At 36.1% G+C, this 17,878-nt stretch overlaps 1 protein-coding gene across 17 annotated transcripts in view; it reads right to left on the bottom strand.

Annotated features, from left to right (window-relative positions):
- Positions 1-1,353: 1,353 nt before the first annotated feature.
- LOC129311355 (uncharacterized) overlaps positions 1,354-17,878 on the bottom strand; it is a 53,501-nt gene continuing 36,976 nt past the window's right edge. For 11 of the 17 annotated variants that reach the window (XM_054953608.1, XM_054953603.1, XM_054953610.1 and 8 more), the window contains 6 exons: positions 14,037-14,114; positions 5,688-5,783; positions 5,423-5,557; positions 4,731-4,794; positions 4,460-4,615; positions 1,354-4,362 (listed from right to left, as the gene is read on the bottom strand). In XM_054953608.1, the coding sequence (XP_054809583.1) occupies positions 1,727-4,362; positions 4,460-4,615; positions 4,731-4,794; positions 5,423-5,557; positions 5,688-5,783; positions 14,037-14,114 (3,165 nt within the window). In that variant the 3' untranslated portion in view covers positions 1,354-1,726. Of the gene's footprint in view, positions 4,363-4,459; positions 4,616-4,730; positions 4,795-5,422; positions 5,558-5,687; positions 5,784-10,448; positions 10,526-14,036; positions 14,115-17,782; positions 17,851-17,878 lie in introns of those variants that run through there. The other 6 variants (XM_054953617.1, XM_054953614.1, XM_054953616.1 and 3 more) reach the window with 4 other exon arrangements.

Below are 17,878 nucleotides of genomic sequence, written 5' to 3' on the forward strand. Positions count from 1 at the left end.
ATGAATCTTAAACCAATCAACAAAAAATAATTTATTACAAGTAAGGACCATGATCTGTTATTAAAATTTCAATAATTCAGGATCTGTAATTGTCATTAATCTTCTTATGGAGTTCCTAATTATCATTTTTCTTGTTGAAAAAAGTTATTTGTAAAGATAATTTGGGGCATGTGGAATTAAATCTTTTTTACTATGAAATTAGTTGATAAGGTATATTGTAACTATTCTCATACCATCCTAGCGAAATTATATGTTGATTCTTATACATGTATATGCATAATGTTGTATTATATGTTGGCCAAAATAAATCTCTTGTAGCATATGCTGATGTGTTTCATTTCATTTTCTTTTATAGCATTTTCAAGACAGGGAGGAACACTCGAAATAGAAGTAGAAGCAAGATGGAATAGATGTCTTGCAAGTTTAACAAAAAGCAACTTAGAAATGATTTGATGGTAAAAATGGATTTCAAGCCATACCACAATTGTCAACTTTTAGGTATTTGCAATCGATAAGTATAAATGATGAAAATATTACAGATAGAATACACGTTAGATTATTAAAATGAATTATCAAAAATTACTTGTGATGGCAAAGTTACCTACTAGATCTTAAAAAAAATCAAAACACTTTTAGATCAACAGGCAATAATATTATAAGGTAGTGATTATTGGCTGTTGAAAGGCTGGAAAAAAAGAGTGGAAGATAGTAGAAGAGAATGGTGGCATAGATGATAGATGTGTGGTCATTAAAAAAGAAAAAATGTGATTGTTAAAAGAAAAAAGTTGGGATGACATCCATTAATGAGATGATAAATTAAAAACATTCATTCAAGGTCATTCAAAACGAATGTAGACAGATGCACCCATGACGGTTGACTACACAATCATAGGATGCCAAGAATGACATTGAGAAAAGCTATTAATTGCGACAAATTGGTAAAAGAACAAATTAGTTTAGAATTAAGTTTTTTTTTTTCCCCTAAGGAGCTTTTGATACGCTCAAGTCAATAATGATATAAAGATATCCATTAACTTGAAAATAAAAACTGGCCAAAACTTCATGGACAACATCAAGCTATTTGAACATATTTGAGAAGGTTGACCTCTCATAAAATTTAAAGATAGCAAAAGCTTCTTAACCCTTTGGTTAATAATCTGCGGATTTTTACAGCATTCCAATGGATACGGTTTCGCTACTGGCCTCATCACACTGAGGTATATATTTGTTGTCAAGGATGGGTTTAAAGGATTGCATTGCTTAGAATACCATGCCCATGCATACGGGTTTTAATTAAATAGTAAAATATAATGGCATGCATGAGGGAGGGCTACAACACGACTTAGTCTGCTGTAAAAACTGAACAAAAATTTCAATAATCCAGTAGCTACAGACATGACATTGATCCGGGGATGAGAATTGACAACGACGACCAATAATGATTGAAACTTTTTGCAAGGTCTAACATTATGGGGTTAACCTTTGTTGATATTTAGAACTAACAACGATCAAGTCATATGGCACGAGAATAAATCATAAGCTGTGGGTGTCGCTTAAATCCCTGCCTAGTTGATTCTAGATGTGTCCATTAGAAAATAGGAACAAAGTTTGTCTAGGGCTTAATTATAGAAGGAATGCACGACCACTTCCCCATAATGACTTTATTACCTAAAGTACAGTAAACGATAAACAGATCCTGGCGCTAGCTAACAATTATTTAGCATTTTTAACCTCCTTGAGAATTCTTACTCGACTGAGAATAGTGCTTTTGAGAATCAAACTCAGGAAACCAATGCGGGCCAACTTTTTCCGGGGGTAGGATTGTGGAGGAGCTCATTGATGATTGCTGACCTGGCATGGACTTCACATTGTAATGAAACGAAATATCACCCCGAGATAAGCTGGGAGGTCCAAAATCAGGCAACATTGGGCTAGCATCCTTCTGCCCACAACAGTTGTTAGCAGGTTCCTGGAAGCATCCTTGAATTGATAAGTTTTCCTCTACAGGTATTGCACCTGTGAGAGTCTTATATGCAAATTCTAGACATGGGTCCGACCAAGAATCCACAAGTGGAGAAGAAAACTGCAAGTCAGACTTATGCTGCCTTTCAATTCGAGTTTCAAGTTGTGGCTGCTTGGCCGGACCAGATTCTTGCCCGAGAACCTTGCTAATATTATAGGATGACTCTTCGAGTTTTGATGCATCTACATTTCTAGATTGATGCGCAATTTGAAATTCATTTCCAGCTCCAATATTCAGGGATGCTCTTTCATCCAAATTAGTGGTTATATTGGCTTCATCACCATGGCATTCTTTTGCAAAAAAATTAGTCGTATTTTCACAAGATGTCGAACTGGTTCTCAGCTCAGCATGCCCTAGAAGATCCTTTGAAGGCTGGCAGACCATTTCACAAGATATAGAGTTGATCAATAACTCAGGTTGACCCAGGAATTCTTTTGAAGGTTGGAAAATCTCATTAATATCTGCACGCTTCTGTGATTGGTTCAAAGTCCAAGTTATCTTGGCATCATCACCATAAGATTCTATAGAAGCAAATTTAGGAGCATGTTGACAGGATGTGGAGCTGATAAATGACTCAGGTTGATCTGGGAGTTGTTTTGAAAGTTGGCAAACCTTATTAATATCTTCGTTATTCTGTGATTGTTTCATGTTATCAAGAGCTTCTTCATTAATGCAGTTCTCTACCACACTCTCAAGCAATCCTGTATTTGGTGGACAATTAAGATCAGGAGTTATGACAGGCAAAATTTCCTCAGCACCATCCACTGGCAATGCACCTGTGAGAGTCTTGACTGCAAATTCAAAGCATGTATCTGACCAAGAGTCCCCAAACGGTAAGGATAGCTCCGTCTCAGACCCCTCCTGGACTTTTTCAGCTTCAACCTTCTGTAACTGTTCACGGGGATCAATTTGAACTTCATTTGAATTCTCATTCTTGTTTGATGACTCTCCATGTGCTCTACTTTCGGGACATGTGGAGGCTTGAAGATCAAGCTGTGTCTCTTCCCCAAAATCAATATGCTTCAATGCTCCATTGCCTGAAGTTGCAGTAGCAGTTAGTTCATCTTTGCATGACTTTTTAGATGATGCATATTCAAGAGCTCTATCAGAAGGTGCTGTTTCAGGTTCATGGCCAGCAAGTCGCTTTGATAACCTGCGAGGCAAAGTAGGCTCTTTCTTACTCTTGGATTTCTTTGGAGTAACTTGTCGATTTTTGTCATTGCAGCCTTTAATAAAAATCTTGGACAATTTAGTTTTATCATCCGCATCTGCTTCAGGAACCAAAACAGGCCTCTGACATTCCGTAGTATTCTTGGGCAATTTAGTTTTATCAACGTAATCTGTTTCAGGAACCAAAACAGGCCCCTGACCTTCTGTAACATTCTTGGACAACTTAGTTTTATCAACATCATCTGTTTCAGGAACAAAAACAGGCTCCTTGTGAACTGAATCCTCAACTGGTAATGCACCAGTGAGGGTTTGAATCGCAAATTCCACAGATGGATCAGACCAAGAATAGTGAAATGCGAAGGATAGTTGAGGTTCTGACTTCTCATCATCCAACTGTTTCTCTCCAAGTTTCTCTTGTTCACAAGTTCTGGGTCGGACTTTACGTGAACTTTTGCTCCTCCCTGATGACTCTCCAACTCTTGGCACATTAATAGAGGTAGAAGCATGATATGCGGGCTCCTTAGATGGAATACTGCCAATTTGATGTGATTCTGCATTGGCCCCAACTTTAGACTTTTTAGCCTTGTATTCAGGAGGTTTGTCACATAACATGGAGCCAGTAATATCAGGTTCATATCCAGCTAGTCGTTTTGAAGCTCGATAAGGAATGTGATGAACTTTCTCGTTACTTGATTTGTTACCTGATTTTCTAATTTCACCTGCATTCAGTTTGTTTTCTATTAGGAGATTATCCATAATTGGTAAGTCACCTGTTGGCTTTGTTGTACCATTCAAGTTTGGGGAGCTATAATCATTTGATAGAGAATTGTGATTTGATTGCTCTCTGAAATCTCTTTGGTCCTCAGAAATTCTGTTGCTTTTGTTTTGTAACTCACCTGGTATATCACGCGTGTGCTCAATTTTTAGGACAGCATTGAGTTGTTGAGACAATACATTTGCTGAATCAATATCTCGAGCAGTTCTACCTTTCCTCAAGCTCCTCTTTGGAACAAAAAGAGACTGTTCATGGACGATGATATCAGACTCAGACACCTGGTCAGGTTCAGCTCCAGCAAGTCGTCTTGAAAATCTGTGAGGCACACTTAATCCTTTCTTGTTGGATATGCCAGGGCTTCTGTGTTTCTTTTCATCAGCATTCTTCAATGCACCTGGAACATAATTTTTTTCTCGCACATCAGCTGCCGGAGATAAGTAAATGTTCAGCTTCAGAATCATAGGATACAATTTTTAACAGCGGTGAGGTACCTGGATCAGATGTTCTATTCATTTCTGGAGCGTTTGCAGCTGCATCCTCAAGTGAATGCATTTTCACAACAGCTTCAACAGTCTTCACATTATGCCCTTTTACTGAACTGTTGGTATCAGACAATTCTGTGCTTTTTTTTTTAGATATCTTTCTGCCTGGAAAAAAAAAATATGTTAGGAATAAGCTACAGGCATAAAAGGCATATTCTGAGTTTCGATAAACTTGTGATACAATTGATCAATGAAGACCAATATTGTCACCATGATGTACCTAGAAAAAGCTGCCGTTTGGTTGCAGGCTGCTTTAATTTCTGTCTTTTAGCTTTAGATGACGGCTGAAGAGGACAAAGCAAAAGTGAAAATTTTAAATTATTCTTACTCAAATACTCACATGCAAAGTTGACCTCTTTGTTTTGATTGATTGCAGGATAGAAATCATACAATACACTTGGATTTTAGACTATCAATGCCAAGGAATGTGTGTACTAGACATGTGAGGTAAAATAGTATTTGAGGAACAGAAGATATCGTAGGCTGATACTAGGGGTGAGACAAGGTTTTCAATAAATGGAACAAACTTAAATACTCTTGAATATAATACTCTTAAGAAATCACCAACATAAAATTAATTTTTCTATTAAATGAGAAAAAAGCACATACTTAACAGATTAGCTGAAAGATCATCCACTGAAGACCAGTACATGTTAGGTTTAGAAGCTAAAATTCAAATAACAGTTCCAAAACTAATTTATATGTCGTTTAAAAACGTCTCAAGATATTGCTGATGTGATTGAATGATATTTCTCCCGTTTTGTAATCACTAGATTGTTTAGACACTCAGTTGAGAACCACTTGGAAAAGGATATGGATTTAAGTGTTCCCAAAAAAAAAAAAAACAAAAAACAAAAAACAAAATATAAACTAGTAACTTAGTGCTTATCTTAACGAGCAAAACAAGCTTACAGTGGAACTGTCTTCATCTTCAATTTGTCTTTTTGTTGGTTTATACAGACATTTAGTTATATCTCCAGATTCAACATAGCGCCATGCATCTTTCTTGGAACGGAATACATAACCATTCACTGGATCTGTATAGTACTGTAGAAATTGCAAACCAATCAGAACTTATTCACACATTAAGCACATCAGAAACTGTAAATACAGAATAGTGGGGTTGGGGATGGGTACAACGCATAAACAATACCAAACATTAAATCAAATTTCATACTGGGTCTTTCCTAATGCCACTGCCGTTCTTCCCAATCTTGACTTCTTTTATCCACCCAGGAGGTAAATCATCAGCTGCAGACTTCCCAGTTTCAACCTAAAGCATTCCAAAACTATTTAAAACAAAAGTACATGCCAAATAATAATTCAAGAAAATGAACTTCTAGTGATAATTGACAGACTACACAGCCAGTTCATTCCATGGTTGTTAAAAACGGGATTTGACTCATGGACTCGCATGCTTTCATGTTCTTACATATCTATACCTAGCACTGTTTTGAAAACAGGACCGGACCGGCCGATCAGACTGTCGACCGGTCTGGTTCAAAGAAAAAAACCGTTTTAAGAGTTGAGCCGTTTCGAACTGGCGGTTGGACCGGGAACCGGATCCGGTTTTCAAAAACCGGACTATTAAAAAAAAGCTTTTTTTTTATTTTTTATCAAATTTTTTTAAAAAAATGACTTATTTTTTTAATCATTTGATATTATATTGTATCGTATGGCTTGTTAGGTCATGATAAACTTAAAGTATTTGATTTTTTTAAATTAAATAGCAATTTCATATGTATTTCTTATATTTAAATTATTATATACATATATAATTTTTTTTAATTTAATTATTACGTCACTGGTCCAACCGGTTGAACCATGCGAATCGTGAACCGCTGACTTTTTCAGTTCAATGTCCGGTTCAGTTCTGAAAACATTGATACCTAGTTAACTCTTAAATAGAAATAGTAATGTACAAACTCAAAAAGAAACTTGCATAAAATCATAGTTACGAGGTGAAATCATCAATTTTTTGACGAGTTCACAAGTCGTGTATTTAACCTTCCTTATTCCTTTATCATCGTCAGACTTGTCACTGGAAGCCAATGGAGTGGCTCACTGTTGGCTGCTTTGGAATATTGCAACCCTTCACGGATGTTGCTCACTACTTATACTTATTACTAGAGGATGGTTGTGGGAATATTATGTCATTATTGTGAATAATTAGCATTTATTGTCATTATTAGGCTTTATTAGCATTTATTAGGTTTTACCTCACTTGATGTATATATATATATATAGCTTCAGTCTGTACATTAGAATATACATGAATGAGAAATACACTTTTTCTCTATCAAAATACCAGATGATATCAAAGCATTAGGCTCAAAAATTCAAATTTAGTTCAGGAATAGTTGGAATGAGACTTTCTAAACAATACGTGACGGCCTTTGTGTGGACAATGGTGAAGGGAGCTGTGAATCTCACTACCACCCTAGACATACTGAGGAGGCTCCGAACAACGAAACCTAGGATAGCAACGGCGAATAGTGGTGCGTGTGGACCACTGTTTTGAAAACCGAACCGGACCGGCCGGTCGGACCGTCAACCGATCTGGTTTCCGGTCTGGTTCAAAGGAAAAAACTGTTTTAAGAGTTGAGCCGATTTGAGCCATTTCGAACCGGTGGTCGGACCGGGAACCGGAATCAAGCCGGGAACCGGATCTAGTTTTCAATAACCGGACTATTCAAAAAAAAAACTTTTTTTTTTATTCTTTCTTAAATTTTTTAAAAAAATGACTAATTTTTTTAATCATTTGATATTATATTGTATCATATGGCTTGTTAGGTCATGATAAACTTAAAATATTTGATTTTTTTAAATTAAATAGCAATTTCATATGTATTTCTTATATTTAAATTATTATATACATATATAATTTTTTTTAATTTAATTATTACATCACCGGTTGGACCATTGGTCCAACTGGTTGAACCATGCGAACCGTGAACTACTGACTTTTCCGGTTCAATGTCCGGTCCGGTTCTAAAAACATTGGTGTGGACCACATGTGCCACCCTGTAAACTAGGTCAGCAAGCTTTCGGTGGCACGTGCGGCGAGTATTAGCTCCGTTCAGAACACAATCTCCTCAAAAGACAACAACACACTCTCTCCGGCTAGATCCAGGACAATCTGGCATATAGGTACATCGTTTTCGAACCATATCAATCCGTATGGTGTTGTTAGTGCCTTGTTTTGTTGAGTTTGGAGTTATATTAGGTTGTGGCTTCTATTTTCAGTCTATTATGAAGTCTTTTCCTTTTTTGAAGTGCTATGTATACTCCTCTGTAGTGTCGTGACTAATTTTTCCAGATCTGCAGCTATAGCATTAGTAGCAAAAAAGGGTCCCTTTCTTCAAGCTTTAAGGACAACTAGGAGTGCAGTGGTATGGATTGTGGATTCCGGGGCATCCGATCATATGACTAACTGTCATCAATTGTTCACCACTTACACCCCATGTGCTGGAAATGTTAAAGTGAAAATTGCAGATGATTCCTTAGCACCTATGGCAGGGAAAGGGAGCATCCATATATCAGATTCTATTGTTTTGGAATCTGTTCTCCATGTGCCAAAACTTGATTGCAAATTTCTTTCAATCAATCAATCGACTAAGCAACCAAATTGTTTTGCCAAATTTCTCCCATCCCATTGTGTGTTTTAAGACCTATCTTCTGGTACGACAATGGGTAGTGCTAAGGAGTATGAGGGGCTCTATTATTTAAAGGTCATTACTCAAGTGGAAACCTCACCTATTTTTAGTAACTCTGTGTCTACCTCTAACATTAATAATTTTATGTTATGGCGTAAGAGGATGAGTCATCCTAATTTTCATTACCTTCAACGATTGTTTCCAACCTTATGGCCCAACCTGAATTATAGTGAAATCCAGTGTGAGATGTGTGAACTTGCCAAACACCATCAAACTTCCTTTCCCAAAGCCAAATACACACCCACCAAACCTTTCACAATCATTCACAGTGACCAGTGGGGGCCATCTCGTACTCCAAACCGTACTCAAAGAAAATGGTTCATTTCCTTCATTGATGACCATACTCGTATTTGTTTGGGTTTACCTTTTAAAGAACAAGTCTGAGGCTGCATCCACATTCATGAGTTTCTTCACCATGATCAAAAAGTTTCTTCATCCACATTAAATACTAGCACCCAAGTCTAGCACAGTGATAATGGTACTAAGTGCTTCAACTAGTCTTTGAGTCATTTCCTCCAAATGCATGGTATTGTCCATACAAGTACTTGTGCCCACACCCCTCAACAAAAAAGGGTTGCAAAAAGAAAAAATAGACATATCCTTGAAGTTGCAAGAGCATTCATGTTCACTTGCAATGTGCCAAAGTTTTATTGAGGGGATGTCATTTTAACCACAACCTATCTCATCAATCAAATGCCCAATCGAATCTTATCCTTTAAAACTCCTCTCCAAAAATTGCAAAGTGTTTTTCCTACATCCCACATTGGAAACAAACTTCCGCTTCGAGTATTTGGTTGCACAACCTCTGTTCATATCCACTAAAACAGTAAACTCGAACCTCGAGCTATCAAGTGCATCTTTCTTGGCTATTCTCCTACTCAAAAAGGATACAAATGTTTTGATCCTGTTTCTAAACACACCCTTGTAAGCCTCAATGTTACCTTCCATGAAGAAACTCCCTTTTATTCCAATTCTTCAATTCAGGGGGAGAATATAGGTGAATCTCAGACTTCGGAACCAGCACCTTACACAGAATATGTACTTCTTAAGCCCTCACCAGAATCATTACCCTCACCATCTTTTCCATCAAACACCCCACCTTTACCAACCTCTTCTCTTATGCCAAAGTTTGGAGAAAACAAGAAAACAGAGAGAGATGTAGAAAGACCACAAAAGGAAGAGTCATTGGTTTATACTCAAAAGAAGAAATCAAAAGATAGTAAGCAACTTGTATCTAAGGCATCAAGAGAGTCAGAACCAGAGGTAGTTCTTAAAGCTGAAGTACCAAGGACTAATCCATCTAGTAAGCCAAATGATTCAGAACAAGGAAGTGAATCTGCTGAACTTGATCTTCCTATTGCTCTCTGGAAACCACCTCGAACTTGTACCTTACATCCGATTCAAAAGCATGTATGCTACAAGACTCTCTCTCCTAGTTATTGGGCCTTCATCACTAATTTGGATAAAATTGTTATTCCTAACAACATCCAAAAGGCACTGGAAATACCAGAATAGAGAAATGCAGTTATAGAGGAAATGAAACCTTTGGAGAAAAATGAAACACAGAGATTGTTGAGAGACCTAAAGGTAAGAAATTAATTAGTTGCAAGTGGGTCTTTATCCCAAAGTATAAGGCTGATAGCACACTTGACAAGTTAAAGGCACGATTAATAACAAGGGGTTTCACCCAAACATATGGTATAGACTACAACAAAATGTTTGTACCAATGGCAAAACTATATACTATCAGAATTCTATTGTCAGTAGTAGCCAACCTTGAATGGAAACTTCATCAACTAGATATCAAGAATACCTTTCTAAACGGAGAATTGAAGGAATAAGTCTACATGACTCTAACTCTAGGGTTTGATAGAAGCAGAAGTGACAAAGTATGTTGGCTAAAAAAATCTCTATATGGCTTGAAACAGTCACCTAGAGCATGGTTTGACAAGTTCTCAAAGGTCCTAAAGTTAGGTTACAAACAAGGATTATTAGATCATACGATGTTTGCTAAGGCTAAGGGAGCGAAGAAGTGCATCCTTATTGTGTATGTAGATTATATAATTCTTACATGAGATCATGTTAAGAAAATAGCAAGGATAAAGACTATCCTTGGTAAGGAATTTAAAGTCAAGGATCTCAAGAACTTGAAGTATTTTCTTAGAATGGAAGTTGCAAGGTCAAAACGAGGCATATATATATATCTCAGAGGAAGTACGTACTTGTCTTCTTAAGGAAACTGGCATGTTAGGCTGTAAATCTAAAGAAACTCCTATTATGGTCTCAAGAAAGAAGCAACCTGAGAAAAACAGTAAGGAGGAGTTAGAAGGAGAAGAAAACTCTGATAATGAGGTTAAAGAAGACAACGACAATGAAGAAGAAGAAACGGTTGATAAAGACAGATATCAGAGATTAGTTAGAAAGTTCATTTATCTATCCATTACAAGGCCAAATATTGCTTTTGTGGTCAATATAGCAAGTCAATACAAGTGTGATCCAAGGAAGAAACACCTGGAAGCTGTATACAAGATTCTCAAATACCTTAAAGGTACACCTGGTAAGGGATTGCTATTCAAGAAGCATGATCAGAGGACGATTGAGATATATACAGATGCAAATTGAGAAGGGGACCAATGGAGACAGGAGATCCACCTCTAGCTATTGTTCGTTTGTGTGGGGAAACCTAGTGAGTTGGAAAAGTCAAAAACAAAGAGTTGTATCTAGAAGTAATGCTGAATCAAAATTGAGAGCATTAGCTCAAGCAATCACAGAAGAACTATGGATAAGAAGGGTCATGGAAGAAATACAGGTCAAAATTGATCTACCAATGAAGTTGTATTGTGACAATAAAGGCTGCCATATGCATGGCATTGAATTTTGTACAACACGAGAGATCTAAGCATGTTGAGGTGGATAGGCATTTTATTAGAGAGAGAGTAGAGAAAGACATTGTATGTTTGACATACCTACCTACCAAGTTACAAGCTACTGATGTGCTCACCAAAGGACTACCTAAGCCTACCTTAGTTGTATAAGCAAGTTGGACATGATTAGCATTTATGAATACTGATGTGCTCACCAAAGGACTACCTAAGCCTACCATAGTATGGGAATATTATGTCATTATTGTGAATAATTAGCATTTATTGTCATGATTAGACTTTATTAGCATTTATTAGGTTGTACCTCACTTGATGTGCATACATAGCTTCAGTTTGTACATCAGAATACACATAAATGAGAAATACACTTCTTCTCTCTCAAAATACCACAATGATATACACTATGGCTACTGTGTGATACGTGCAATACATTAATCCTCCCTCACAAGCTTTGTTCATACAAGAATAAGCAATAAAAAAAAACAAAGAAAATTGGGTAAACATACATGTGGCAATGAGACATCTTGTGATCTTCTTTTGATGATTTATGTTACTTTTAGAATCCGTTAATTAGCCTTAATAATAGATTAGTGAGTTCTATTGAGCAAATAATAAAATATTAGATTTATTATTGTAGAAACCGAGAGTTGAAGAAGCTTGTGTATTATCAAGACTCGTCAGCAGAATGCATCCAGCAGAGGCCAACTTTGGTCCAGAAAATAGGCATATGATATAGGGAATAAAATCAAATACATACTACCTAATTAAAACAGAATAAAGATATTTACAAATTAAATCTTTGATTTCCATGCTCCCCTCAAGTTGAATCATAGGATATTAATCATGTCTGACTTTCATTACTTATCTTGTCCATTCCCATCCCTTTATTCAATAAATAATCCTGACATAAACTATGAGTGTGAAAACTAGCCAAGCACTACAAAACATCATTCCACAAAGCACCATTTACACCAACCAAATCTTGCGCTACTATCCATGGTGACATGATGGACCTTTGTTACTATCCATAGTAACATGTGGGAACCATCCCGTACTCCAAACTATACCAAAACAAAATGGTCCATTACCTTCATAGATGGTCACATTCGCCTTTGTTAGGTTTTTCTCTTAAAAGAAAGGCAAGGAACATCTGTTTCTGAATTTATTCACCATGATAAAAAAAAAAAATTAGTTCAATACAAACACCCAAGTCTTGCACATTGACAATGGTACTAAATACTTCAACTAAACTTCTCTTCTACTACACAATACTGTCTATAAAAGTAATCATGCCAATACACAAAATAGGGTTGCAAAGGGAAAAATAGAGGCATTATCAAAGTTGCTAGAGTACTCGTTTACATACAATGTGCCAAAGTTCTATTGGGGCATATCATGTTAACAGCGACGTATCAACTAAATGCCAAGTGGAGTCTTATCCTCTGATACTCCCCTTAAATGATTACAAAGTGTCTTTCCCAAATTACATCTTGAATCCAATATTCTTCTTCATGTGTTTGGCTACACTTCTGTTCATATCCACCATAGCAATACACTTGAACTTGATACCATGTAATGTGTAGTTCTTGGATATTCCACTACTTAGAAGGGGTTCAAAATCTTTGACCCATTTTCAAAACACACTTTTTATCAGCCTCAATGCTAGAGGGACACTTTTTTCAACTTAATTCACTAGCCAGAACTTAGTTCTAATCTCAAACATTTGTGACGTATTCTCACCATTTGAATAGGCTTCACAAACTGCTTTCCATATCTCATAAGCTATAGGGGGAGACATGAAGCTCCTTTTTATGGTAGGTTGTCGAATTGACAAGACAAGACGAAACCGTGGAATTTTTGAACTCGTACAGTTTCAAAGCCTTGTTCAAAACCTCGAGCACTAATCCTACCAAAGATGCATCCTTGTTTTCCACAACCTTTATTCGCAAGCTTCATGGATTCAACCCACTCTCTGCAATTCTCACTAGAGAGCTTGTCTAGAATAATGGCGACCACCAATCCCTCTACGCCAATAGCAATGAGTGTGTTGCAAACCTAACAAAAATTAGAAGTAAAGGATCCCTCAAGGCCAAACAATGCATGGTTAGATACTACATATCGAATGTATCGAACTCCCCCTAACTCTGATACTACGTAGAAACTAGGATTTGAAGATGCTTGTGTATTACTAAGACTTATCAACAAAGTATATAGAAAAGCCAAAACCTTTAGGCCAATAAAATAAGGATATGATAAAACAAAAAGTCTTATCCCACAAGTGAAATTGGCTACATAAATTGCACGACATCATTATATTCTATCAACAACAAATCTCAAGCAATATTACTAGCCAAAATATGCTTCTCAATAATTTCATTTAGAAATACGGCATTTATATTTGTGAAAACCAAATATTTAATTTGTAACTATTAGTCTTTATTATATTTTTATTATACAAGATTGATATAATTTTGTTCCCTATATCAGAAATCAAATATTTATTGTCTATATAGGTCTTTATTCTTTTTTCATTAGATAAGATTGATATGATTGAGATTATTAGATATTAAATATACAACAACAACAAGCCTTATCCCACAATTAAATATTAAATATATTTTAATAAATTTGATTTACTAGATATTATTTAGTTTCACATTAAAATATCTATTTATATGTTTAAAATAACAAAATAATTACATGTTGATTATATTATTTAATTACTTAATATATATGCCATCTCGACAATATGATTATATTTTTTTATTTATTTTATTAATAGACAATAAACTATTACAATTTTACATTTCTAGTTAATATTACCAGTTTATCCTTCCTTGACAAGTTTGGTAACCTTGGAATTCAATGATCATTGATCAATCTTATGAAAAGAGGGGGAAATATCGAACATCAAATGAAATATCATACCATATCTTTTGTAATCATCTCAGCTTCTTGTGTAGACCCAGGTTGTAAATCATCCACTGTAGAATTCTCAAGCACAACCTAAAATACCCAAAACAATCATAAAAATGCATACCAAAAGCATTTACCAAATATAACTTCTAGTAAAATTCAATAAAATTAATAAATGGTTAAGCAACAATCAATATTAAGAAAAGAAAGAGATATCAGGCTAGGATATTAGCAAAAAGATCATCAAATCATCTATGGTAGATATAGAAACTAAAATTAGAAGCATGCTATTATTCTGAAGACCAAAAAAAAAATAGAAATTGCTGATCTAATTGAAGAATCAATCTTTTCCCCTTTTGTGATCATTCATTTGTTAGGACTTAGGGATTCAAATTGTCAAAGGAATATGAATTAGAATAATCAATGCAACAACAAAAAGCCTTATCCCACTAGGCGGGGTCGGTTACACAGATTGTACGATGTCATTGTAATCTATCATATACCAAGCTTTTAAAAATGTTCACTAAAAAATCTTGATCAACAACTTCCAAAAGTGTTATCTTTAAACTTCATTTACCCCTCTTGACAAAACTCAATATTATTCGTTTCACTCTCCTCATCAGTGCCTCCCATAGTAGTCTTTATACATGTCCAAACCATCTCAAACAATCTTCTACTGTTTTTCCCTCAATAGGTGCTACGCCTGCTTTTTCACGCATGTGCTCATTTCCTATTCTATCTTTACATGTATGTCCACACATCCATCTCAACATTCCTATCTCTACTACTCCACCTCTATACTCTATTTGTCCTGTTAGAGCCCAACATTCCCTACCATATAATATAGCTAATCTTATAGTAGTACGATAAAACTTTTCTTTAAGTTTATTAGGTGCATTACAATTACAAATAACTCCTTCATTTTTTCCCCAATTAAACCACCCATCTTATATCTTATGTATAATATCCCCTTTAATTTTCCTATCATGTTAAATAATAGCTCCTAAGGTTTCCATCTGAGTAGGAGTAAAACAGAATATTTACATTATATTTTTTATAAGAGGTCAGTGAGTAATAACTTGGAAGTGAAATTAGGTGATTAAACCATACGTCAAGTGACAAAGTTTAGATATTTGGGAACGATTATTCAACAGAATGGGGAAATTGATGGAGATATTGCACATAGGATACAAGCGAGGTGGTTTAATTGGAGAAAAACTAAAGGAGTTATCTACAATCGTAAGGTACCTAATAAGCCTAAAGAAAAGTTTTATCGAACTGCTATAAAACCAACAATTTTATATGGTGGTGAATGTTGAGCTTTGACGGGATAACAAGAACATAAAATTAGACTAATTACACTCACAACAAATGCTATGTCAGGCCTTGTGTGTGAGAGGTAGATAAACTTCCCAACAAGCCTTTGATATCTCTCTTTGTCAACTAGCTTTTCTTTTTCCCTATCTTCCTCTTCCTCAGCTGTGTTGTCTTCTTCCTTAGAATTGCCCTTTTCCTTCTTCAATTTTTGCTTCCTTTTTACAACAACAAGAGTTTCAAATAGTTTACACCCTAGCATACCTGTCTCTTTTAAGAGACCAAGTACATACTTTCTTTGAGATACATAAATACCCTGTTTTGATCTGCCAACCTCCATGCCTGGGAAATACTTCAGACGTCCAAGGTCCTTGACCTTGAATTCTCTTCCCAGAGAAGCTTTCACTCATGTTATTTCTTCATTGTGATTACCAGAAATAATTATATCATCAATATATACAATGAGAATACACCTCTTACCTCTCTCTACTTTGACAAATATGGTATGATTCGATAGTCCTTTTTGGTAGCCTTGTAATTTTAAGACCTTTGAGAATATATCGAACCAAGCTCGTGGGGACTGCTTTAGACCGTATAAAGAGTTCTTTAATTTGCATACCTGGTCAACCCTTCCCTTAGTGAAGCCAGGGGGCAAGGTCATATAAACTTCTTTTAATTCTCCATTCAAAAAAGCATTTTTGATATCCAGTGGGTGTAATGGCCATTCAAGGTTGGCTGCTATAGATAGCAATACCCGGATAGTATTCAATTTTGTCACTGGTGCAGAAGTTTCCTAGTAATCGACGCCATAAGTCTGTGTGAACCCTCTAGCCACCAATCGATCCTTCAACTTACCAAGCCTCCCATCAGCCTTATATTTCGAGGTAAAAACCCATTTGCAACTTACTAGCTTCTTGTTCCTCGGCTTATGCACAATCTCCCAAGTCCCATTTTCTTCTAATGCTTTCATTTCTTCTAGGACGACCTCTCTCCATCCCCTTGTTTTTAGGGCCTCATAGATGTTATTAGGAATGCTAACATCATCCACATTAGCAATAAATGCTCGGTAACTAGGAGACAAGGCTTCATATGACAAGTATTTTTGAATGGGATGTTGTGTACAAGATCGAGGTTTCTTCCTAAGGGCAATTGGCAATTCCAGATCATCTTCTGAGATCTTCTCCATATCAAGATTTTCATCAATCCTCTCCCCTTTCTTTCCAAGACTTTCTTTCCTAGAATCTCCCACCGGTTCTAATTCTGGTACTGCCTCAGGTATGATAGCCTTTATACCCTGTTTCATCTTCTGTGTGTAAACTTTGATCCCTTTACCCTTAGTACCTACATCCTTGTCTCCCCCTGAACTTGCATTTTCTTTTGCTTCTAGCATAAAAGATATAGGTACAAGATCAAGAGGAATATCAAGAGGAGAATGGTTAAGAGAGTCAATAGGAGAATACTCACAGTTAGGAGTCAACTAAAGTTCACTCCAACTCTCCCCCTGAATTGAAGGAGACGGATAAAAGGACTCATGTTCAAAGAAAGTGACATCATGGCTAACAAAAAAATGCTTGGACGAAGGATCAAAGCATTTATAGCCTTTCTGGGTGGAAGAGTAACCCAAGAACACACACTTGACAGCTTAAGGCTCAAGTTTGGTGGATGAATGGAGATGAACAAAGGCAAAGCATCCAAAAACTTTCAAAGGAAGATTGGTCTCAAGATGAGAAAGAGTGTGTTTGGCACAAACACTCAAGTGGAGTAGAATGGGACAATATTTTACTAGGCATACAATTAATGAGGTAAGTGGTAGTAAGAATGGCATCTCCCTAGAAGTATTTAGGTACATTTGTGGTAAACAAAAGGAAACAAGCAACTTCAAGTAAATGTCTGTTTTTCCGTTCAGCCACCCCATTTTGTTGAGGGCTGTTAGCATGAGAGGTCTTATGAATGATTCCCTTAGACTTAAAAAGTCATTCAAGGACTTATTAACAAATTCAATGCCGTTATCAATTTGGAGAATTTTAATAGATGTGTGAAATTGGTTCAACATCATTGTAAAGAATTTGATGAAAATAGATGTCATATCAGACTTATCTTTCATTAGATATACCCAGCACACACGATTATGGTCATCAATAAAGGTGACTAACCACTTGGCATGGGTTCTATTAGGAACACAAGAAGGACCCCACACATCACTTTGAACGATAGAAAAAGGTTGAGGGCTTATATTCAAAGCACGAAAACGAAGATTAATGATGTTTGGCTAACTCACAAATATCACAATGAAAACTAGAAATTTTATTAGATGAAAAATGAGGAAACAAACTACTCAAGTAGTGGACATTGGGATGACCCATTCATTAATGCCACAACAAAAGATCAACATTTTCAAAGGTAGATGCAAGGTTGCAGCGGATATAAGACCAGAGATTACTCACGGTTGACTTGTCCAAGTAGTAGAGTCCATCACACTCCTCAGCATTCCCAATCATCTCGATGAAGGATCCTGGAAAATACAATGAGCGGAAAAAAAT

This window comes from Prosopis cineraria, unplaced genomic scaffold (genome assembly GCF_029017545.1).
Source record: "Prosopis cineraria cultivar Desert tree isolate PC_DT_omini unplaced genomic scaffold, ASM2901754v1 PC5, whole genome shotgun sequence".
Classification (NCBI taxonomy): domain Eukaryota; kingdom Viridiplantae; phylum Streptophyta; class Magnoliopsida; order Fabales; family Fabaceae; genus Prosopis; species Prosopis cineraria.